Source organism: Carya illinoinensis, chromosome 9 (assembly GCF_018687715.1).
Source record: "Carya illinoinensis cultivar Pawnee chromosome 9, C.illinoinensisPawnee_v1, whole genome shotgun sequence".
In the NCBI taxonomy this organism is placed as follows: domain Eukaryota; kingdom Viridiplantae; phylum Streptophyta; class Magnoliopsida; order Fagales; family Juglandaceae; genus Carya; species Carya illinoinensis.
The window spans coordinates 20912672-20936023 of NC_056760.1; the positions used below are offsets into that span (position 1 = coordinate 20912672).

The window sequence follows — 23352 nt, forward strand, 5'->3', positions numbered from 1 at the left end:
TTTTCAACGAAGCCAAGACATATACGCATCGGAGGCCCCCAAAATGAATTAAATTTCTCATAACGTTCAATATATGACCTGTGTCATTGAACAATTGTGCACCAAAAAAAGTGAAATTACTATGAATTCCAAAACTCTATTGTGTTGCCAAATACATCTTTTGCAATCAGTTTATATGTTCTCTCGTACCTTACAGAAACCAATCAAAATATCCATCATGACAATTTAAGGTCTAAATATAGAGCAACACCATTCATTCACCCGTTTGCCCAACAAGAGGTCATCAATCAAGCAACTGATTGAATAGCTCGGTCAAAGCTTTCTTCTGCGCTTGATGACCGTTTGACGAGCACGTGGTCTGGATGTGAAAGTTTCAACTGGCTGCATTACAGTGACTTAAAGCAGTCAGCCACCATTAAAATAAATAAATATTCATTTGTAGCAAGCACTTCGATCAAGATAAGAGAGAAACGTGCATTAAGACAATTGCACAATAAGATCACACTGCATTCTATATTGCCGTCAAAATGAGGAACGTATAGCTGGCCAAACTTCCAATAATATTTGAGGAAGGATAGAAAGTTAGAAACTAGCAACTACAAGGCCACAAGATATTTATCATATTCAAACATATACAAAAGTTGGAGCATGATTAGGTATGTCTAAAGTAAAAAATAAAAATCAAACTTCCGAAATTCAATCTGCTTTAAAGATCATGGATTTACTTACAAAAAACAAAAAAAACATGGATTTTCTTTGCAGAAAAAGAACACAGATAAAATACTAATTAGATGTTTTAAGAATTCTTGATGCTTGATGCAAGAGAAATCATATTAATGCCTTCACGCACACTGATCCTTGAATATGACAGCTTTTATTTTTGGATATGTAATCATCTGAAGAAATGAGTGTCCACTCTTTTTTGACAAGAACTGAAGTTTCAAGCTATTTATTTTAAGATGCACCATGCGTTGGCAAGCATCAAGGCTTACATGAAACTTACAGATCAACTAAAAAATAGATTTTTTTTAAAACCCTTTATATGCATTCTATTGATATCGAGTTGAAAGTCCCCCTCTATTGGTATCTTGTTTTCACAAAAATTTGCAAACAGATTTTATGAGGCTTTGAACAGCCAATTTGCTTGAAGGGCATTATTTTAACAAGTTCAGAAGAACATTTGAGCAGGAAAAGAAAAATCTAAGGGATAGAGTCATCTAAAAGGAGAAACAACTATGGGGCATGAAATAACAGTTTACCTTAGAAAACGGGATGACGGTTTACCAAGGTGAAGACAGCATACAACCAGATTGGCTAAAGTTTCTGGATCCTTTGCATCCTGTGTCAAATAACCAAACAGCTCTTCATCACCTATATATTTTTAAATTATTCCATACTTATCTAATGCCAATTCAACATAACTGTTATTAACATTTACCAATTAACATGGATGGGGTGTGTGGCCGTGTGCGAGCTTGGAAGGAGGGGGGGGGGGGGGGGGGGGGGGGGGAGAGGGGGAGGGAGGCGTGAAGGGTGTGTGTGTGTATTGCAATATTTACTAGTTACTATGTGTTTTGGTATCATGACTAATTAAAAAAATTATGAAAATATCATAGGTAAAGGGATTTTGAGAGAGACAACAAATAAGAAATAATAAAGAAAAGGTACAAAAGTAGAAAGAAACAGAGAGTTAATTCAAGTTTCCTTGTTTGCCCAACTAAAACAAATTAAATATCATCAATTCCATAATTTGAGCAAGTTTTCCAATGACTAACAAAAACACTACCAGTTTGCTAATTAAGTAGTGAACAAAAGCCAGCTGATTGATTGGTTTGAAACTTGCCTTGTTTAATGCATCAAGCAACAGTGTTTCTGCTTCATCAAAGTTTCCCATGTGCATACAGCAAACAGCCTTCCCATTTAGGATTAAACTTGTCATCTGATACTTCTCTGAGAAATCTTGGAAGATGAGATATGCTTCCTGTATCTTGGAACCACCCTGATTCGAAAGAAGATATAAGATTGCAAACAACTACTTTCAATTCTTGAGAAAATATGGCAAACATACGTACCACTGACAAATTCAACCATGCACTAGCAAGTTGAGTTAGTGTGTGGTCCTCATCAATCTGTTGCATGACCCTAAGCTGTCTCTCTGCATAATCAGACCTATGCATTTTGAGGAAGATCTGAACATTCAAGGAGTGCCTGCAAAAGCAGACCATATCTATAAGGCTAGTAACTGACAAGAAGCATTCTGGGAAATATTTTTCCTCTTCTCAAGAAGGCCTGTTATGCTTCTCTGTAAAACACTGATGAACAAGGATACAAGGCATCATATCCGTAATGCCATTTTCCATGAAAGATAAAATTAAAACTTTATTAAACAAGATCAGAAGGAAATTAAATAAGCTACTCAAAAGTTTTTTTTTTTTTTATTAGCAATGGGTATCTAGGTCAAAGTCCTGACTAATTCCTGCGGTGCATAGGCCCATGGCAAGGAGTTTCCAGTAAGTTCACCATAAGTAATTCAATGAGAAGTTCCCCTAATCTAATGGCCCCAAGAGCGTGAATGTAGGGTTTTGAACCCTAGACATCTAGTTTATATGACTCGCCCCAGGACCACTACATCACCCGTTGAGGTTAAAAAAGCTACCCAAAATTGTACATCCTAAAACAAAAAGTTAAATTCGCTTTCATTTTTTTATAAGTAAACTATGTAGGAAGGCCTATGTATATGCAATCCAAAAATGTGAGAAGTATATATGGTACAGAACCTTATTTTTTGATAAGTAAAAGATTTCATTCATACTAATAGAAGAGTAGGCATAGCCTAATTATACTGGAAGTATAGTTGAGGAAACACCTTAAGAGGAGAAAAACCTTAAACGAGTCATGAAGCACCGACACTTATAATGTTAGTTACACAAAACCAGGCAGGCAGTAACAAATAAAGTTTGGTAATTTGCAAAGGTTTCCTAGAAAGAGCCATTACAATGTTTCACTATTTTCAAACCATTAAACATGAAAAAAAAAATTGCAAAATATCAATCAATATCATCATCATTTCTTCAATTAAATAAATACGATATAACATTGGTGTCAGCTAGGGCATCACAAACCTAACAGATCTTATCTACAACCATCGATCCTAAGATGAGGTCAATTATCATCTTGATAGTATCCTCATTATCTTTTCACAAAATTCGGTAAACTAGATGCCATCATTATAATAAAAAAGTTCTCACACCTAACCAAGTCACCCGCCTCACATCGTAGCAGAAGATTCTCCTATCTTTATGTTGGCTACTGATGTGGGACTGAACACGATTCCATAACTGAAAATCCAAGGATGTTTTTCACCCTCCTGCAATTCAAGGGCTATGTTGATGGAACATGGAAGAGATTACTTTAAGCCTTCAACTATCACACTCAAACATGCTACCACGCAGTCTAAGGTATATTATTTTATTTTAAGTCAATCGTAATAGTCAGGAGCAACCTTCATATGATAGGACTGAAAATGATTTGAAATATTATACGAATATAGATTGGTTGAACCCAATCAACAGACTAAATAAAATGGATTCAAAGATTCAGCAGTGACACAATCACTCCCTGGTCAGGCTCGTGATATACACTACAGTGGATCATATATTTCACATAATCCAAATGAAGATCCAATACATAAAATGAAGATCTGGTAGCATTAAATAAATATCTAAAACAATTTACCGTTTGAAAACTGAGGTTTACATATTTCTCAAGCTTACACTTCATTTAGGAAAGAGAATTAATATTGCAATCTTCATAGATGACCAATTAGAATCACCCAAGCTCAAGTCGGTAAACACTAAGGCGCAGAATTCAGAGATAAACAGAGGTTACATAATGATGGAGAAAATCACCAGAGTGACTAAACATGAAGAATATCAACATTGCTGGACAGCCCCCAAAAAAAAAAACGTGGCCAGATCAAGTACGCAAATATTCGACGTATTGAGAACTGTATGTAGTAGGTTCGATAGAGATAGGAAAAGATTAGGAGACTAACAGTTCCATAGTGCCTCCAGCATTTGTGTGCTTCAGAGCCTCATTGTAGTCCTGCTCATGCATGAATATGATCCCAGCAATCAACCTCAAGATCGCGTTATTCGCAATCGCCGGATCCGCTAACCACTCCTTCAGACTCGAGATAGTCGACTCCTAACACCATATAACAATTATCATCACCGTCAGACCTCCTTTCTCTCCCATCTAAGTTTAACCAACAGTAAGATCGCGTTTGGTGGCACAGGACTGGATTCGATTCAAAAGATTCAAAATCACGAATCCAACCGAAATAGCAAAGTAAAGTTTCGGATTCCGTCTCCGGTAGTCAAATTTCTCTAACAACCAAACGCGGCCTTAATAGATCGTAATCTTGCTAAACCTAAGAAAAAAAGAGCAAAATTCAGAGGTCTCAGATCTGATATAAGACCAAAGAGAAAAGACCTTGTTATCGGGGCTGGTGAGATAGAGGGCGAGCAATTTCACGGCTTGGAGGGGGGTGGCGGCGGAGTCGTCGATCTCGTTGATGACGAGCTGGTAGCTGCCGAGGGCGATGTAGGAGCGGTAGACGAGGCAGTCGCGCTCCACGGCGTCATCGGGGGAGAGATTGGGGACGTCGCTGTTGTTGATGGCTGCCTGGAACGCTCCTAAGAAGAAATTGTTCCGGAGATTGAACAAATGGTCTGGTGCTGCCGCCATTGTTGATTTTTTGGTTTGGATTTTCGATTTCGTTTGCAGATCTGGGGGAGAGGTTAGAGGTACCAAAGAGCCTTCCGTACACAGGGAGGGCCAGCTACAAAGAGTTCTTGTGCATGTTGCTATTAGAACTGATTATATTATCATACTTATCACTCAAAAAAATGAAAATGATACCGAACTTATTTCGCACCCGTTAAATATTTGAATGAAATGAAATTTAATTGTAAATATATTTTAAATTGAGGATATTCTTATAAAATATTATTATTTTTAGAAAAATAATATTTGCAATATAGGTACATGCGTGACTCGAAATCTTTTTGCAATAAATATTGAATCTATACGAAAAAAAATTAATTTTTTAATAATAAATTTTACTTTTTTTTTTTAATTTTAAAAAACTCTGCAGTGCTTGCATACTATACGACTGTATCATACATTATTTGTTGTTTAGATAACGTTGTGAATCCATTTTATATATCTAATTCCAAGTTCAATAAAAAAAACTCTAGGAGTTCTCTATCTAATAAACTATATTTCGCCTCCTTAAAAGGATTTAGTTTAGATTGAGAGAAGCTCTTAACCTATTTCATTTCATCTTATCATTATAATTTTTATAAATTTCTACATAAAATATAATAAACAATTCAACTTTTTCAAATCCTAAAATAATAATAATATTAAAAATATATTCTAACAATATTTTATTTAATTTTTAACTTTTATCTCAATTCATGTCAATTAGATCTTTTTGTAGTCAGATCACCGAATTATCAAAGCTATTATTTTACCCCTAACTTAAAACATAAGTTCTAATATCATTAAACAAAAATATATGAGGGGATAATTTTATAGGTAGAACTCGAGAAAAGAAAGCAAATGGCCAAAAAATTAAGATAATTTGATATTCATATTAAAAACATTAAAACTTTAAGAGATAATGCAAAATTAACTAAAATAAAATAAAAAATAAAAAATCCCAACTCAGATTACTCGTTGACCCCTTTTCTCTCTTTCCATATATGTGAAAAGAGTAACGATAGAGTCAAATAGTTCTTACAATTAATTTTGTTTTCATAACTTTACTTAAATGGTGTTAATAAAAAAAAAAAACCTCTACTTAAATGGAAGATGTTTTTATAAAATAATAATACTCTTATAACTCTATTTTATAAAAAGAACTCTTCATTTAAAATCTTAAAATAAATTTATAAAATGTTGAAAAAATAGTTGTCTTTGATCACTTTTCATCTGTTTTTTTTTTTTTTTTAAATAACTAGATTTCTATTTGTCGGAATTCATCAAACACGTTGTATGCATTCTAGATTGAATAAAAGCTTTCATGCACAGCCCATCCCAAAAGTCCAGACCTTGTTGGGCACATTTCAATGCATCCAAAACGTGATTTTACAGGTCCCAGATTATGGCCCGTCACCAATGTTTTGAATACCGTACCGGATGCCGTACCGATCAAGGCACGGAAATGAAATATTTCGGTACCGATACCGTTTTGTATACCGTTTCGGAATAGTCGATATATAAATAAATTATATATATTAATTATATTTCAAAATAATAATTTATATATAAATAAATAAATTATACATAAATACATATATCTATATAAATTATAAATAGTTTAGTCTAAAATGAGGATAAAAAAATAAATTTGTAGTTTGAAAAAATGAAAAAAAAAAATCGAGACCGAAATACCAACCGGTACAGGTCGAAATATTGGCCAGTATTTAAACCGGTACAAAATATATAGAATTTCTATACCGGTTCGGTGGCTTTTACGGAATATACCAGCCGTACGGTACGATTTTAAAAATATTGCCCGTCACTCCACCCCAACAGAAGTCGAACAGTAGACTCGTGACATAGTGTCTGGCTCTAGCAATACACTCAAATCACGGCATTAGGAAACATACTAAGATATTCACATTTTTTTAATGTGTAAAAATACATGCGTGTGTGTGTTTTGGTTGACAGTGTTAATTGTTCGACAGACTTGTAAAAAAACCATCTTTGCCTCTCAAACCCCTTGCTTGGAGAATATGGGAAAACCTTCATTTACCATTTAAATAATGCAAAATTGGTTAAAAGGCCAAGAAGCTATTGGAGCCGTTACTTTACTTGCATTTGCTTAACTAAAACTTCCAAGTGTTACACTCTATCTATAATCTCAGTAACATAAGTTAATTCAAGACTCAGCAATTTGCTTTAATAGATAAGTTAGTTGGAACATGTTCTTGCTTTCTACCCCCGATGCTTCTTGACATAGGCAAAGAAGCAGCGAGTTCCATGAAGCCTGATCAGGAACAATTCCCCTTTCTACAATTTGTGAAACGAGCCCCAAAGCCTTTTGAAAATCTCCCTTCCTGCAAAGAGCACTGAGCAAGGGATTATAACTTCTTATATCAGGGATGCAACCCCTCCCATCCATGTCTTCTATGAGCTTTAAAGCACTACTAACTTTTCCTTGCCTGCAAAAACCACCGATCAGAGCATTGAATGTTGTTGCAAGTGGAAAATAACCAAGACCAACCATCTCATTCACCAGCTGAAAAGCTTCACGCACACATCCTTCTTGGCAAAAACCGTGGATTAAATGGTCATAAACAAGGACATTTGTAACTTCCCCTTCTCCAAGCAGCTGATAAAAAACCTTCTTTGCATCCTCAATAGCGCCATCTGCACAAAAACTTAAAATCCTCAAGCTCCTATCAACAGCTCTAGGAAATAATTTCCCCATGTTGGTCAGAAAAGTGAGGGCCTCATCCAATCGACTTTCCTTATAAAGACCATATAACACACTATTATAAGGGCTAATGCGAGCCCCGGATCCCCCCTTACTCTCCTCCATCAGTTCCAAAATCTTAAACCCATCTTCCATTCTTCCTCCTGAACATAAACCTTTAATAAGTGTATCATACGTAACAAAGTTCCAGCCAATCCCTACTGTTTTCATCTCATCAAACAGATCAAGAGCCAAATCCAACATACCACACTCGCAACAAGAAGTGATCAAAATGTTGTATGTGTTTACATTTGGAAGGCAGCCTTTCCTCTCCATCTGCTTCAGTAAGCGATACCCAACTTTCACTTTCAGTAATTTACAAAAACCCCTAATCAAAGTATTATAAGCCACAATGTCAGTCATACCGCCTTTACTCTCAAATCTCTCCACAATCTCAACAGCCTCAGTTACACGACCAGCGTTGCAGAGAACTTCCAGCACCTTTGTCACTGTGACAACATCAGGCACTAAACCCAAATTAAAGCACTTCTCTAACAGAACAAGAGCTTGAACCAAATTCTCTTCTTTACAGTAACCAGAAATTAATATATTAAAAGTCACATCATTGGGCTCTTCCATTTCATTCATCAAGCTCCTTGCTCTACCAGCTTTGCCTTTCCTGCAAAGTGCATGAAGCAATGTGTTATAAATCACGGTACTTGGTGTAATTCCCCCAGACTTCATTGCTTGCAATAGACTGAAACCATCACCAATCCTATTGGTCGAGCAAAGCCCTTTCATTAAGATCCCGAAAGTATAATCATCACCTTGGACACCGCTACCCATCATTCGTTTCCTGTAAAACTCTCTAGCCAAGTCAATATTTTCCCCAACAAGAACGTTAAGTATTGAATTGAAAATCTTCAGAGATGGTTTATTTTCAAACCGTGAAACCAAGTCAACAACTTTGATCACTGGCTTAACCATGCCTGCCCGCCCTAGACCACGGATGATGGTAATGAAAATGTCTTCATCTGGGGGTGAACCAATGGAGTCGGGCATTTCCCAGAGCAGTTCCTTCACAACATCCAAACGACGGAAACCACAGAGCTTGTGGATCAAAGCACGGTAGGTGGATTGGGAGTGGGTAAATTTGGGGAGTTTGGAGGCCCATCTGAAGGTTTGGAGGGCTTGGGAGACGGATTTTTGCTCTAAAATTAAATGGGCAATTTGCTGCTGGGTTGGGACAGGAGATGATGATGACGACCATGATGGGGATAACGATGATGAAATGGGTTTTGATTGTGGACTGAGAAGAAGAAATCTTTGGTAAGTTGCTGTGGAGAAGATTGGAAGAGTTGAAGGGTTGGAAATTTTGGGCATGGACTGCCTTTCAAGTGAACCCCTAGAAGACGTTCTATGGATATTTGACCAACATCCACACGTCCCAGTTTTCCTCAAGCGCCAAATTATTCGGGATCCAGAGCACAATTCGATACCAGAAAAGGTCTTCCCCTTAGCAAACAAAGTAAGTATAGTCGTATCCTCTCAGAATTGATAAACCCGAAAAAACCCAATTCAATCAAATCAGGCAAAACCAATCTAGAAGAAATCCTTTACTTGGAACACCCAGCTTTTCCAATACCGACAGACTCAGAAAACTCTAGTATGAACAATGAATACTAAACGAAACAGGTTAAAAAATCCCTTCAGCTAGCATTATCCAGACCGGCAAACTAAAGAATTTAAGCAATACTCACAGAAAAACCGTCTACAATGACTGTGAGACCAGTAGAGGATCACTGACCGAACTCCATAGAATCCTCAAAGAACACTGCAAATTTCGAATAATCAAGAGAATCAACCCAGTCTCCAACCGAAGATCACTGACAGAGGCTCCAACGGGGTTTCGCGATGCACAAATGCGGCCTCTATCGGTAGAGGCAGCAGTGGCGTCGTCAGTCATAAACCGAGCTCCAACCGAGGGCGGATTCGTCCGACGGAGAGGCACACAGGAGAGACGTGCGGTAATGATATGAGACAGAGAGGACTGAGGGCAGTCACACGTATGGTTTATACCATGCAATGACCATGTGACACGTAAGGTTTCCAGCAAATAAAAAATAAAATTGCTTGTAGGGAACAAAATCCTTAATACCTCCTCACCCCACGGTAATTTCTGTTTAACTTTCTCCCCCCTCTCTCGTCTCCCCACGTCAATCTCTCTCTCCCCGGAGTTCCGCCTCTATTCTCCGCTCAATATCGCAGCAGAACTGGGCGTACCTGGTTCTCGCCCCACCTCTCTCTCTCTCTCTCTCTCTCTCTCTCTCAAGCCGAAGCACTTTCTCTCATCCCTCAGTCTCTCTCCCTCTCTCTTCCCTCGAGCCATCGCACTTGGTTCTCTCTCTCAAGCCCGAAACTCTCTTTCTCACCCCTCAGGCGCTCTCCCTCCCTTTCCCCTCAGTCGATCTCCGTCGACAGGCCGGTTGCTCTGTAAGTAAGCTTAATATTTGTTGCGTGTATTTTAGGGGTTGGTGTATTTGTTGCTCTGTAAGTAGTTGATTGGGTATATTTTAGGGGCTGGGTAGGTGAATTTATTGCTTAGAGGCTCTGATTGGGTGAATTTGTTGCTCTGTATTTGTTGCTGTGGTGTATTTGATGTTGTGATTCTCGTTTGCTCTGTAAGTAGTTGCTGTGGTGAATTTGTTGCTGTATATTTGTTGTGCTGTAAGTAGTTTGCTGTCTCCCATTTACACAACTTTAGAACATAGGCAAACATCTTCGAACCAGACTTTTGGTTTAGACCAAACGAGTGTGTGGTGCCATCTTCTACTCGAAATTCTTGTGTCAACATTAGTTTTCGACACTTGCAGATATCTGCCTGTTCAGACTGGTCAAACATTTTCTAAGTCACATGATACATTCTCTAAAATCCCACCTATATCGTGCATGAATTTTTTTTTTGGACTGTAAAAACCTCACTGCTATGGTCGTATGTTCTCATTGTCATGTTATACATCTGAACAAACATAGAAATACATCTAAAATAAGATGGTGTAGAGTTTGTAGTGTTGTAATTCTCTAAAAGACTGTTGTTTTATGATATCAGGTTGAGTAAAAACTTGAATGATGAGTGTTTTCAAGGATGATGTGGAGATTGTAGATTCTGCTAATTGTAGTGCCGACGGAGTTGAGATGATTGAAGATTTGGATGTTGAGGTTGTAGAAGATAGGAACTTGCCCAAGGAACCAAAGATGATGTCATCTTCATATGTGGAGCCGTATGTGGGGTTACAGTTTGATGATCTAGAAGATGCACATACTTGCTATAAAGTCTTCTCCAGAAGAACTGGTTTTAGCATTCGAACAAACCATACTCGGTTGTCAAAGGAAGACAGATCATTAATTGGGGTAGAATATGTTTGTTCGAGAGAAGGATTCCGTCGCCATTATTCTAAATTGAAAGAAAGAGTAAGACCTGAGACTGCAGAAACAAAAATTGGGTGTAAGGCGATGATGACAATAAGAAAGGATGGAGAAAAATGGATTGTGTCCAAGTTTGTACTCGAGCATAATCATGAGTTGCTATCACCTAGGAGTACAAGTTTGCTTCGTGGGCATAGACGGGTGACACCAGCGCAAAAAAATTTAATAGATACGCTAAATGAATCAGGGATACCAACACGGAAAATAATGTCTGTTTTGAGTAAAGAGTCTAGTGGTGACTATAATGTTGGTTGCATCGGTAAAGACATTCAGAATTACTTGGGCAAACGAAGGAGACAATTTCTTGGAGAGGAAGATGCACAAAGTTTGTACACTTACTTTTTGGAAAGCGAACGTAATAATCCAGGTTTTGTGTATTCGATCCAAGTCGATGTAGATGGGTCGATGGGGAATTGTTTTTGGGTAGATGGTAGATCACGGGCTGCATACCAATATTTTGGAGATGTTGTGACTTTTGATACTACGTACCTCACAAATCGCTACAAGATGCCTTTTGTTTTGTTCACTGGAGTTAACCATCATCATCAATCTGTGATGTTTGGATGTGCCTTGCTCATAAATGAGACATCTGAGTCTTATACGTGGTTATTTAAAACATGGCTAGAAGCGATGCTTGGTCGTGTTCCATCTACAATAATCACTGATGATGACAAGGCAATAGCTAAGGCCATCGCTGAGGTATTGCCCGATACAACCCACAAATTGTGTGTATGGCATCTCTTACAAAAAGTTCGTGAACATCTAGCTCATGTCTATAATAGATATCCACAATTTCAAGAAGATTTTCACCATTGTATTCATGAAACACTCACAGTTGAAGAGTTTGAGTTGGAGTGGACTGAAATGTTACTAAAGTATAAATTGGAAGAAAATAGTTGGTTGCAGAATATTTATACCAGGCGGACAAAGTGGGTGCCAGCTTACTTGAGAGGTATATTTTGCGCTGGAATATCCACAACTCAACAAAGTGAGAGTATGAACAAGTTTTTTAAAGATTATGTTCGTTCAAGTACGATGGTTAGTGATTTCGTTCATCAATATGATAAAGCATTGGACGCCTTTTATCTCATTGAGAAAGAAAATGATGTGAAGACAAAAACTACCAAACCAATTATGAGAACTTCTTACAAAGTTGAAGAGGAAGTAGCCAAGATCTACACAAGAAAATCATTTTTGATTTTTCAAGAAGAGTTATTTAATAGCCAACGGTACAAAGCCTCTAAAACACGTGAGGAAGATGGAAAAAAAATATATTTGGTAACACTTGATGGGAAAGAAAGTCCAGCATATGAAGTAACACTTGGGAGGGAGAAGCACAATGTTTATTGTACATGTTGTAAGTTTGAATTTATTGGCTTTTTATGTCGGCACAGCCTACATATTTTGGGAAAAAAATCTATAATGAACAGTATATTGCAATCGTATGTTTTAGAGAGGTGGACGATCAATGCAAAGAGGCGTGTGGTACATGGGATATGTGGCGATGAGGGGCTAGTGGAGACGGTTCCAACTGCATTAGCCATGAAACATCGTTTGATGAGACAGTTTTATGAAATTGCCGAGATGGGGTCACAGTCTATTCAGAGATATGAACATGTTTGTAGGGGCATTGAGAATATCCGGCAAGTCTTGATGAATGTTAATGATGGAAACATTGAGGGACATACGGTCCATAGCCAAAACATCGATGAATGAATGTTCCTTGATGAATGTTGATGATGGAAACATTGAGGGGCCGGTGGAGTCTCATTCAAATTTGTTTGAAATGATTTTGTTGATTTTGTGCCGAGAAGGCATTGTAAGAACAATCCAAAGAATATGACATTCTGAGAAGGCATTTTGACGCAATTCTGAAATGGTTTTGTTGGATTTGTACCAAGCTGCGCTGCAGTGCATGTATCCTTTATCGTGTTGAAAAGGAATTTCTTTGCCAGCTTTTATGTTAGTAGTAAAAAGAGCACAATAAGACGAAAAAGAACATGCTAATTAACACCTCATCTCTATCGGATTAGAACAATCCCTCAATCCAACAGGCAAAGTTGTCCCCTCTACATCAGAGTATAGCAATCCCCAGAAACTTCCTATCCAACAGGGCCACAGGCAATGTACTTGGGAGGCTAGCTTGTCTTTCACTAAGGCCAGAATTAACATTCATCTCATATGTTTTAAATGAGATTCTTAAAATAATCTCAGTTTAAACTTCGAAACACAGTACATATTTTTTTTATTGTTGAAAAGCTAGGTGAGCCAAATGAAAATATAAATTCTGACTTGAACATATAAAAGCCGCCGACGTTTATGAAGAAGGCACACCATGTATTGCTTTCGCTAATACACGAAAAAGGTACCCTTGTTTCACATAGACTGATTTGGAAATTACATACATAAATACAATCCACATAGACAGATATAGAAATTAAATACAATTTGTCCTGATAAGTCAAATACATCTTAATATGGTATTAATCGAGTTATATTATCATTGACTTTATAAAATTTCAGACTAACCAATAATGCAATAAATACAAGTTACAACTCAAGACGCAATCAAGGCATCTTTGTACATATTCTTCATTGATGGAATTTTGCGTATTCAATTTTTGCACATTTTGAATTTATCCTTTCATTTTGTGGTTATGCAAAGTTTAAGTTTCACTTACAACAATTTAGTTGTTCTATTTCAAGATTAATCTATTTGAAAATTTATACTGTTTTTTAATCGTATAATATGGACAATTGAAAAACTGCTAACCAAACATTTTAGGTTGCCTGACATCTAAGTTTGGAGGGGATGCCACGATTACATAGTGGTCTTTGTCCCGTGATCACTTCATCTTCTGTTTGCATAGACCGTGAACTAGATATAGTGTCTAGACCACTACTTTCCATATTGTTGCAAACAAAAACAAAATAATCCGTCAACAACTGAATTCAAAATCAAAGAATATTTCAATAATAACCAACTCTATTTGCCTTCCATCCGCCTCTTGCTGACGATCTGGTCAATTTGGAATGACAAGCTGGAGACCAAAACGTATTCTAAACTTTAGAGTATGATCCTTAACTCTCAAGCAAAACTTTAAAGTTCACAAGCAGGAACCTGTTTTATTTTTTTCCAAAAGAGGAAAAGAAAAAAAAAAAGGAACTACCAAGTTGAATTTTGAGTGTTAGTTTTGTTGGAAGTGTTTTCGAAATAAGAAATGCAAAACTCCTAAATTCGGGAGTTTTTTTTTTTTTTAACCGAATGTTTTTATTTTTATTTTTTAAACTTAGTGATTAAGTAAAATTTTTTAAGTGATAGTGTGAATTTAAAAAAAAAAATATTTAAGAATATAAAAAAATGAATGAAAAAAAAAATTAAAAAAAAAAAAACATTCAGTGAGAATTTTCGAGATCTTTATTCAATACCTGTAGTATCACTCTTTAGAAATAGCGTGGATTGAGAGGTATAGTTTTGGAGCTGTTAGTGGTAGCTTTTGGGGATTTTTCGTGTCTGACATAAAATGGGGATTTGTCGAATAGCAGATGGACGAGGGGTACACTAAGTGGGCGGCAAATTGAGGGGGCATGGTAGGATTACCTAAAAAAACAGAAAGAAAAAAATAGTAAGTGGCGAAAAAAACCTTAACTCTCAACCACTACCAAAAAGAAAAAAAAAAAAAAAAAAAAGGCTAATGAAATTTATGGACACCAATGCGAAAGATGTTACAAACACACACCACCATTAATGTCTCTGTATATAACAAAATCATTTCCTGTGTCACTGTAAGACACAACTGAACAAAGCAAAACTCATATCATGTAACGTAAATCATATGTAGAATATATTAAACCATTTCCTCTGTCTTTGTATTTAACAAAATCATATGCAGTATATAACAATCTCGTATAACGTAAATCATATGCACTATATAAAAAAATCATATGCAGAATATATTAAACCACTTAAAAGAGAAAAACAAAACTCAATTCTTTCTCTGGCTGAGGGAGATGTACGTAGGGGTATAATTAGTCTGGTTTGATTTAGTTTTTGATAAATTTTGGAAACAAACCGATATATAGCAGTTTTAAAAATTTAAGAACCAATACAAATCAATTCATCATCGAAACTGGAACTTTCAATTCGAACTAGTTTTTTTAATTTACCGTTTACATGTGATAAGTTCAAAATTGAGAGATGGTTCCTCCAACGCTTGTTCTCCTCAAGGGAACATTTCTTTTCTTTTTATTTTTTTTATTGGCATTAGATGTCCAAAACAACATCTCGACTAAATCTGAGCACAGACTCTCGGCAAGGAATTTCTCAGAAGTGCACCATGGGTAATTCAATGAAAAAATTCTCCAATCCGATGGCCCCTAAAAATTATTTGCACCCAAGGGGATTTGAGATTTTAGACTTGGAGGGAGTGTACCACCAAGCCTAAGGCCTTTACCACTTAAGCCAACCCTTAGGGGTTAAACTTCTTTTTTCTTTTTTACAAGTATAGAAAAGACTATTTATATTATAATTTATTATGTCAAAAATGTATTTATCCTATATATATATAAAGTGGGTTTATATTAATAATTTAATATTAATGTTCATGTTTAAGATTAAAATTTTATGTTATAAGATTAAAATTTGGGAAAACTATACCTACCTACAAAACCCACTGACAAGCCATACGATTGGGTTGTTTTTTTTTACTTAATTGTTAAGGAAGTGTTTTTTAATGAATTTGTAATGTTTTTTTTGTATTTTTTTAAAATTTTTAAAGTGTTAAAAAAATGTTTGAAAAAAAGCAACAAAAAAAAAAAAAAAACTTTTTGCCGTTCGATGGTGAAAATCCAATTTTATATTAAATTTTATAAGATTAATTTTATGTTATATTAAATGTTATAAGATTAATAGACATGAGTAATAAGATTACAATTTCATATGATTAATTAGCAATTTAATATTTAATATATAATATAATATAAAAAATTATATTATATAAAGTATACAAATCAGAATCGAAACGGTTTTGGACTAGTTATGAATCGGACCAAACCTACCAGTTTGGCCGGTTCAACCAGTTTTTCGATTTTTTTTACACCCATAGTCAAATGGGTTCCAAATTGAGTTGAGGGGTCCTTGGCCGAGGGAGATGGGTTCCAAATCGAGTTTTCGAACTGTTGAGGAGAGAAAAAGTGACACCAAAATGGTTTTGGACTATTTGGGAAGAGAGAAGCAACGAGTTTAGGGGGAGAGAGAGAGAGAGAGAGAGAGAGAGAGAGAGAGAGAGAGAGAGAGAGAGAGAGAGAGAGAGAGAGAGAGAGAGCAACTGATGAGATCTGTCAAAAGAGAGGGCTTCGTGAGGAAAAAATGGACAACGAGTTTGAGATGAGAGAAAGAGAGTGATTGAAAGGGAGAGGAGACTCTAGAAATCAAAAGGGAGAAGAAATTGAAGCTTTAGAAGAATGAGAGACAGAGATAGAAAGGGAAAAATGTTTCCTCAACTCGCACCCACAATGAGTAATGTGAATCTTCTAGGTGTCCCTTTTTTATTGGAGGGTGTAAAATGCAAATTCACACCACATGCTATTTAAAGTTTTTCTCAAGCTAAAATCAAATTGTCTTTTTTAAAAATGTAGTAACCATTCTTTCCTATACGTATAATTTAAAATAAAAAAATTATATTTTAAAAAATACTTATATTGCAATATTTTTCATGACTAAATTTCGATTATTGGTGTTTGATATTTTTGCTATTCGAATCAATTTTTGGAATTAAAAGTACTCGCCTCAAAATTGTGAGAGGGAAGTAGGTTTTTGGAAGAACTTTCCCTTTCATTGTAAAAGGGAACGTGCTTACCCTTGGGACGAGCATCATGAGAGGTAAACTGCTTGCATTCCAGCGAGCACTGTGGAGAGCAAAAATGTTCACCACCTAGACAAGAAACATGGGGAGCAACAATGTTTGCCACCTCGGTGAGCACCAAGAGACGGAAATTGCTCATCATCTCGATAAGCTTCATGCTCTTTCATCGTGCTCCCCGTGGTAGCAAGCACTTTGCCTCCCATGGTGCTCGCTAATGTGCAATTTTGCTCCTATGGTGCTCACTTGAGTGGCAAGCACCTTTCCTCTCTTTAGTGTTCACTTTCAGGGTTGAGCAATTTCCTTTCCATGAGCTGAGATGGCCGGACTCATGCTCCTTCATGGTGCTCGCCTGAACAGCACTTTTACTCCTTATGGTGTTCATCTTGGGGGCGAGCATTTTTACTCTCCATGGTACTCACCTCTCACGGCGGTGCCATAGCCCGGGGGGGGGGGGGGGGGGGTGTGGGGGGAGAGAGCAGTGCTCGCTCAAGGGCAAGCATTTTTTTCTCTTCCTGTTTCTCACTTGGGGGGCAACCACTTTTGCTCTCCATGAGCCAAGGTGGTGAGGTTCATGCTCATTCATTGTGCTTACCTAGATGAGGACAATGTGCTTCTTCATCTAGGGTGTTTGCCTTGATGACAAACACTCAACTTGGTGAGGAGCACTTTTGTTCTCGTAGTGCTTCCGAGTGACTAGCACTTTTGCTTGCTATGTTGCTCGCTTGGAGTAAGCACTTTCCCTCTCAAAAACCTAAGGTGGTGAGTTTCATGCTCTTTCTTGATGCTCACCAATGAAGGGGCATTGTGGTTGATCCAGGGTGCTCGTTGTGGTGACTACCATTTTGCCTAGCATAGTACTCATAGAGGTGGCTAGCACTTTAGCTCCTGTGGTGCTCGTTTGGGTGGCGAACACTTTTTCTTTCTCTGGTTCTCGCCTTGGAACCAATGCTTTCGTTCCCCTCAGCCTTTTTTCAATGGTGCTTACCTTAGGACTAAACAGTTTGCCTTCCATTGGGCTTGCCGAAGTGGCACATCTAGAAGCTTTCAACTTTTGCACAATTTTGAGTATCCTAGAGTTGAAGAAATGGTTGGCTAACGGGAGAAGAGAACACCATGTCAAAAGCTAAGAAATTGTTGGGTCTTTTGCTCCTTTAGTTAGTCCCACATAGGTGGGAAATGAAAAAAGATCAAAGCTCAAGGCTTATAAAATGAGGTTTAGTCTTCTTGGTAAAGTGTACCAGTCAAATACTTAGCTAGTGACTTTTGACTCTAATTAAATTCCTTAGTTGTCTATTTTTATAAAATTGGAAGATGTGTGACGTTAAAGTTTTGCTAGCGAGAAAATTTTTGTGGGTGTATTTGGGGTGATGAGAGAAATTGTGTGATTGTAATAATATTTCACATAGTAGTTTTTCTCCTGTTTTGGGAGTTTTCCACGTAAAATCTGGTATTGCTATTATTTCTCTATTTTTCTTAATATTCCTGCAAATATTAGATCTTAAAGGGTGAATTTAAGAAGTCCAAATTCTGAATAGAGATGGAATGCTGAAAGAAGTAATATAAAAACTAAAAAGGATTTCAAATACTCACAATGGGCACAACAATATCAACAGCGGTTTGCATGAATCATCAATAACAAGAACTTATATTTGGGAAACATTTTCAAATAAAAAAAAGAAGATATACATAAAAGCTTACTCGGAAAGTGAAAGGAAAAGGATAATGTGTAATTAATGCCCAAAATTTCCCCATTATCCTTTTTATCTAGTGTGTTCGTCAATCTCACATAAATAAAGAGGGAAAGTGAAAGCAAACAAAGACATGTTTTTGTAATGTTTTTTGAAGAGTAAAGTAAACAAGTTCGAGTCCAAGGAGGAAATGGTTTAGAACTATGAAGATAGAGACGTCAAGTGGATGAACAAAAAAAAAAAAAACAAATAAGGGAGACAAAAGGATTGACTCATGCAAAGAGGAAAGACAAAAAAGTAATGTTCTGGAAGCTTCTTTCTACCTCAAAATTAGGGGCAATTTCAGTTGGAGAAATATTAACCAATCAAAGGGAATGAAATTTGAAGCCCAACTTCTCGATGCATTTGAAGGAAGAGGGGAGTGATGACCATTGCTTCCACGAATAGACCAGATATTCTAGATCCAGTACTACTTGTGAGATGTGGGCAGTTTGAGCAGAAAATATATATCCTCAAGCCTGGCCTTATTAGTCGTATTGAAATTTTGAAGGCACTCGTTACTAGCCTGCATCTTCTTTACATGTTGGATACTGCACGTGGTGTTGCAAGATTGCCATTTTTGTCTCCCTTCAATACTTTTGTGCTATCAATTAGTAATTTTATGTTTCTCCAATTTTTTTGGTTACAAGTTCATGCTTGTAAGAAACCTAAGGCTCAATATGTGGACTATATTGCTATTACTAGTGTGATTGATGGCATGGTTGGTGCAGAGCTCAACATAGTTGAGGTTGCTGCTGTAACAGCCGCTAGAAATTTAATTGTGGAATTTCTATTGACTTTAGGAACCTCGTGAAAACTCCGTAAGTTTACACGAATTGATTAATCGCATAGGTTTTAGCATGTCAACATGGTTAGTGTTATCACTCACTATGGTGCTAGAAATGCGATTTTAATTATTTGAGATAGTTAGAAGTGTCAGAATACATTATAGTCTACACCACTAGGCTTAATTGAATATTTAGGATTTTTCAGTACTAAGTTTGTTACGTTTATTTTTGGAGTAAATAGTAACCTCGGTAAACGTACTAAGCGCAGTGTTTTTCAAAATCACAGTGTGTAATGTCCAAATTAGATTAGCGAAATTTTATTTGGACACATGGAAATATTTTAGCCACCTTACTCTTCCAAGTCTACTCCACATTTGGAAAATATATTGAACTGATTTTTGTAGACATTATTGGATAGAATATTTTGAGATAATCTTTTATAGATATTTTGGGTAGGAGAAAACCACACTCAACTCTCAACTCCAGCCTTATCACCTCCCTTATCTCGTCCATAAGTATGTCCAGCCAACACCCATGAACTTATCTTCAATTACACCTTCCAATAAAAAGATTATCAAACACTCTCTCTCGGACAGCTTTTAAGAGTTCTTTTGCACGCCCATTTTGAAGCTGTTGTAAGTGTTTTATCATAAAGTCTCCTTCATATAAGTTGTTCCTTTTTGAGTCTAGTTTACATGTATTCTTAATTGCCCCATTTGAAGATCATTTGGTCAGTCACATATTGTGTAAACTATAGAAAGGTCATTCTGGGAGATAAACTGGAGAATATGTTATAGTTTGGAGTTTTTGACCAAGCTAATGGATAGATATTGGTTCGAAATTTTTATGGAGTATTGTTAACATGTATATATAACTATTGGTTGAGGATTTTTACATGATTAAAGGTTTTGATGAAAGATTTTCTTAGATTTAGAAACTTAGAAACTGGAAGAGGAAAAACAGTTTCTGTTTTGAGAAAGTTTAACTCTTTGGTGGTCTAAACCTATTCTAATGACTTTGATAATTTTATTGGAGGATCCTAAGCATCTTATATACATGTTATATTATTATTTTGAAGATATTTGATATTAGTTTCAAAGATATGAAATTTTATGTAAAGAGATATTCAGATAAGCCAAAGTGTGGATGTTCTTGGCTAAATTTATGTTTTGGTTAATTTTTAACCATGTGATCTTGAATTAGAAGCTTATATATGTTTTAGGACATCTTTTTAAACCATGTAATGATTTTGTTTGAAGATCATATATCTATAAGTCATAGATCAAGAGATTTATCAAAACTAGTTGATGAAAAAGTTTCTGTTTTTGGACTAAGTGTAAAACCAAAAACTCCAAATGTTATTTTGTGATTTTGGTGACTTTAGTTTGATAATTTAAAGCATGGTTGATGTTAGGATGATATTATGAATATGTTAGAAGTAAGATTTGATTTTTGAAATTCTTGGAGATGTTTTGATTTAAGGTCAAAACTTGCGATTCAAGTGCTTGGATCTTTTTACAAAAAAAAAAGTTTGATGTTGATTATTAGCTTTTTCTAAATGGATGTTTTAAGTATGGTTTTAAACTTAGGATTAGAAGATGTTTGTTGCAAAATTTTGGTTTAAGCATGAGTTTTGAAGTTGGAAGGAATTGCAACAAAAATCAAGGGAAATGGCCTATGGATGTTTCGGCCATAGTGTGTTTTCCATAGTTTTGTTTTGTTTTAAATTTTTCTGAGTTGATATTTAAGTTTAGGACAAAATTTACATAAGGAATGTAAATTTTGGAAACTTTTGGAGTTAGTATGCAAAATCTTTAAGTTATGGGTAAAACGGTTATTTTCCTACATGTAGAGAGTAAAATGAAAATTTTACTCTTTAAGTTAGTATTTTCCATATTTCAAATTATTAGTGATTTAGTTCTAACTTTTAGAATCACTAATTACAGTTCCTCGTGATCGCACTTGAAGTTTTATAAGAAACGCGGAGATCGAGGTAAGTTAGCTTTTAACTTACTAGCAGTCTACTGTGTATGTGTGCTAAGTAAAGAAACTACAGTGTATGTATGTATGTTATCATATATGTCATGCCATGCCAAGTTATCACATAATTGTCTATTATACAGAATTTATTCTGTCATCAATTTTTATCTGTTACATAATATATTCTGTCATGTATTACTGTACATTACAAGTATGTCATGTTAAATATATTGTCTATTATATGTTATGCCATGTTACGAAATGTTTCTATATCAAGTTGGTCATGTATTTCAAGTTATGTTCAAATCACGTTATGTTACGTCAGGGCTTCAGTCCTTTCGTATTCCAGTCACGTTTTATCTTGAGTACATTCAGTTTGTGTAGAATACATGGGGCCACAACAACTGTGGAGTATGTATTTAACTGCAGATCGCACTTGAAGTTTTATAAGAAACGCGGAGATCGAGGTAAGTTAACTTTTAACTTACTAGCAGTCTACTGTGTATGTGTGCTAAGTAAAGAAACTACAGTGTATGTATGTATGTTATCATATATGTCATGCCATGCCAAGTTATCACATAATTGTCTATTATACAGAATTTATTCTGTCATCAATTTTTATCTGTTACATAATATATTCTGTCATGTATTACTGTACATTACAAATATGTCATGTTAAATATGTTGTCTATTATATGTTATGCCATGTTACGAAATGTTTCTATATCAAGTTGGTCATGTATTTCAAGTTATGTTCAAATCACGTTATGTTACGTCAGGGCTTCAGTCCTTTCGTATTCCAGTCACGTTTTATCTTGAGTACATTCAGTTTGTGTAGAATACATGGGGCCACAACAACTGTGGAGTATGTATTTAACTGCATTGTGATGTATAGAATACATAGGGCCACAACAACTGTGGAGTATGTATTTACACGTAGAATACATGGGGCCACAACAATTGTGGAGTATGTATTTTTCATGTTAAGTCAAATTTGCGTAGAATATATGGGGCCACAACAACTGTGGAGTATGTATTTACACGTAGAATACATGGGGCAACAACAACTGTGGAGTATGTATTTTTCATGTTAATTCAAGTTTCAGAGTAAGTTCATACTAAATCAAGTTTCAGATCAAGTTCATGTCAAGTCAAGTTCAGTTCATGTTTCAATTTAAGTTATGTCAATTATGCTATGTTGTACGCTAAGTTATGCTTTAATTATTTATGAATTTGATTATGCATTTATGCTTTTACTGTCATCCATGCATCATTAGTATGTGTGAAAGTTTTTTTGTTAACTTGCTGAGATTTGTAATCAAATCTCACTGTGGTAGTCCCAACTACCATTCCCCCCGAATGATAGATCTTGTTATAGGACCTGAAGGAGGATCAGGAGCTGACCAACTAGACACAGTCGACTGAACGACGGTGCGTCGTTAATGTTAATATAGTAGTTAAATTATTACTTGTACGATGGAGTTGCATCTCCAGTACTTTTGGATCATAACTATTTTGGACTAGTGTTGTGATCTTAGTTGTTCAATAGGTTTTTATGTATGAAGTATGTTTTAAGCATTTGAGATATTTTCAATTTGGTGCATAGTATTGCTAAAAAAAAAAAAAAAAATTTATCTGCTGCGAATATTGCATATTGTTAGATGCATGTTAGGAATATTGCATCTTATATGTCATGAACGGGGGTATGTAACCTTGTGTTGCATATCTCGACGCTTCAAATGTCCGTTCAATCCCAGACGGAATTTGGGGGCGTCACAGCTGCTATCAATATGATACGTGATGGAAGAACTGAGGTAAATAGTTCTGGAAATAGAAATTTGTAATAGTTCTTTTTCCACTTGAATGTTCTCTTTAGTGCCAAAGCACTAAACTTACTAGCACTTCTAGTTGGTAGAACTAATACCCACTAGCACTTCTTGCTACATTAGCGGGGGAGAATTTTCCTAGGATTTCTCAACATGCTCTCAAACGGCGAGGTAAGGAGAAAACAAATCAAT

The 23352-nt window shown here is 36.0% G+C and overlaps 3 protein-coding genes across 3 annotated transcripts; 1 reads left to right on the top strand and 2 right to left on the bottom strand.

The window, feature by feature from the left end:
* Nucleotides 1-33: 33 nt before the first annotated feature.
* LOC122276080 (coatomer subunit epsilon-1) lies at nucleotides 34-4906 on the bottom strand. The gene is made up of 6 exons (XM_043085533.1): nucleotides 4495-4906; nucleotides 4055-4206; nucleotides 2073-2208; nucleotides 1844-1999; nucleotides 1260-1339; nucleotides 34-381 (listed from the first exon to the last, which is right to left on the bottom strand). The coding sequence occupies exons 1-6, from the start codon at nucleotides 4747-4749 to the stop codon at nucleotides 288-290; spliced, it is 873 nt and encodes a 290-aa protein (XP_042941467.1). The 5' UTR covers nucleotides 4750-4906; the 3' UTR covers nucleotides 34-287.
* A 1959-nt stretch (nucleotides 4907-6865) lies between these two features.
* Nucleotides 6866-9600, bottom strand: LOC122276082 (pentatricopeptide repeat-containing protein At2g17525, mitochondrial). The gene has a single exon (XM_043085536.1). It carries the CDS (start codon nucleotides 8870-8872, stop codon nucleotides 6953-6955), a length of 1920 nt encoding a protein of 639 aa, XP_042941470.1. The 5' UTR covers nucleotides 8873-9600; the 3' UTR covers nucleotides 6866-6952.
* A 76-nt stretch (nucleotides 9601-9676) lies between these two features.
* On the top strand, nucleotides 9677-12929 carry LOC122276081 (protein FAR1-RELATED SEQUENCE 5-like). The gene is made up of 2 exons (XM_043085534.1): nucleotides 9677-9982; nucleotides 10599-12929. The coding sequence occupies exon 2, from the start codon at nucleotides 10616-10618 to the stop codon at nucleotides 12689-12691; it is 2076 nt and encodes a 691-aa protein (XP_042941468.1). The 5' UTR covers nucleotides 9677-9982; nucleotides 10599-10615; the 3' UTR covers nucleotides 12692-12929.
* Nucleotides 12930-23352: the final 10423 nt, after the last annotated feature.

Bases quoted from the DNA above. Each gene is read 5' to 3' on its own strand.
- LOC122276080 (XM_043085533.1), bottom strand. From the start codon at position 4,749: ATGGCGGCAGCACCAGACCATTTGTTCAATCTCCGGAACAATTTCTTC. The intron at 2,209-4,054 runs GTTAGTCTCCTA...CTGCTTTTGCAG, and splicing joins GCTGGAGGCACTATGGAACT to GCACTCCTTGAATGTTCAGA. The intron at 1,340-1,843 runs GCAAGTTTCAAA...TATTTGACACAG, and splicing joins TGCTTGATGCATTAAACAAG to GATGCAAAGGATCCAGAAAC.
- LOC122276082 (XM_043085536.1), bottom strand. From the start codon at position 8,872: ATGCCCAAAATTTCCAACCCTTCAACTCTTCCAATCTTCTCCACAGCA.
- LOC122276081 (XM_043085534.1), top strand. From the start codon at position 10,616: ATGATGAGTGTTTTCAAGGATGATGTGGAGATTGTAGATTCTGCTAAT.